The 1,543-nt window shown below is 39.7% G+C and overlaps 1 protein-coding gene across 1 annotated transcript in view; it reads right to left on the bottom strand.

Moving 5' to 3' along the window:
- Window positions 1-1,265: 1,265 nt before the first annotated feature.
- Window positions 1,266-1,543, bottom strand: part of LOC107295588 (H-2 class II histocompatibility antigen, E-S beta chain-like) — a gene marked incomplete at its 5' end in the record, with an annotated part of 16,094 nt that continues 15,816 nt past the window's right edge. Inside the window, one exon of the mRNA XM_015824902.1 lies at window positions 1,266-1,454. Coding sequence (XP_015680388.1) covers window positions 1,266-1,454 — 189 coding nt within the window. The remainder of the gene's footprint in view (window positions 1,455-1,543) is intronic.

The following is a 1,543-nucleotide window of genomic DNA, read 5'->3' as shown; positions in this document are numbered from 1 at the left end:
TGGGGATTTTTTTGCCATTGTAGTGGAAGCATATTCCATTTACTGAGACTTTTCTGTCTCTCTTTATCACATCTTATCCATAATTTTTCTTGAAATATGAAAGACTATAAAAGAAATATTACTTTCTTATCTCAGATACCATAAAATGCACCAAGTGCCCAGATGATCAATATCCAACTGAGAACCGAGTCCAGTGTATCCCCAAAAGAATAGCCTTCCTGTCCTATGAAGAACATCTCAGCATCATCCTCATCTCCTGTGCTCTATTCTTGTTCCTAATCACAGGCTTTGTTTTAATCATATTCATTAAATATCTTGAAACTCCTATTGTCAAAGCCAACAACCGGGACCTCTCCTTCATCCTCCTGGTCTCCCTTCTGCTTTGCTTCTTATCCTCCTTGTTCTTCATTGGCCGACCAAGGAAAGCCACCTGCCTTCTCCGACAAACAGTGTTCAGCATTGTCTTCTCAGTAGCCGTGTCTTCTGTCTTGGCCAAAACAATCACAGTAGTGCNACCTTCAGCATGCTGGTCTTCTGCAGTGTCTGGGTTTCCTTCCTCCCCACCTACCTGAGCACTAAAGGAAAATACATGGTGGCCGTGCAGGTCTTCTCCATCTTGGCCTCCGGTGCTGGACTATTGACCTGCATCTTCTTTCCCAAGTGCTACATTATCATCCTGACACCAGATCTAAACACTAAGGAACATCTAATGGAAAAAGCAGGGGAATGATTGTGAAATAGATTCTTAGGCTGGTAACATCTAATTATCCATTATTATTGGTTATATATTCTTACTTTGGATTTACTTGACAACTTATGTTTATTAAAACTGAAGAAAATAAATATCTGAAGTTTGTTAGTTAAATGAAAATTTAGGATAATCATCAAATATAGTATTAATAAATAAATAAATAAACAAACAAACAAACAAATATTATGTTTTTAAACTATTGGTTTTCCTCCTTTTTCTCAGCACACATGTCAACCAATATTTCACTTAAGCAACTCTTCAAGACAGGAGATATATGCGTCATTTCCTGGGCTTTAAAGTGGTGTAAGCTTGGCAGGTATCTTCAAAGATAATTAGTGAGGTCTGAACCTCATCTCTTTCATGGTTCTTTATGAATTGGTATTTCCATTTCCCTGGGTTATGGGTTCTACTGGAGAGAAGAGAGTAAGTGAAGATGACATGGTGTTGCAACTCTCTCACCGGTTTTGGTGTTCCTTCTCTTTCTCCTGAGGTGCTCTTTCTCAGCAATCTCCCTTCATTTCAGCTTCAGATCAAGTTCCATCTTCTTCATGGCTTCCTCTCTCACAGCCTCCAGTTCCAGCTTCTCTGGGCCAAGGTGCTGAACAGACTCTGACTTCTGGTGAGGAATTTCCAGTAGCAGACATTTATTTATAGCCTGTAACTTCATGACAGGTTTGGCATATAGGTATTCAAGTGAATTGGACTGAAGAGGATTAAAGATAAAATTCATCCTGGTCTGGTTTGGGGAGTCAGTAGCTCAAACAAACTGAGGCAGGTACAAGAAGGCCATGG

Source organism: Protobothrops mucrosquamatus, unplaced genomic scaffold, assembly GCF_001527695.2.
Source record: "Protobothrops mucrosquamatus isolate PMUCROS unplaced genomic scaffold, P.Mucros_1.0 scaffold2410, whole genome shotgun sequence".
Classification (NCBI taxonomy): Eukaryota; Metazoa; Chordata; class Lepidosauria; order Squamata; family Viperidae; genus Protobothrops; species Protobothrops mucrosquamatus.
This window is presented reverse-complemented; position numbering and strand designations above follow the sequence as displayed.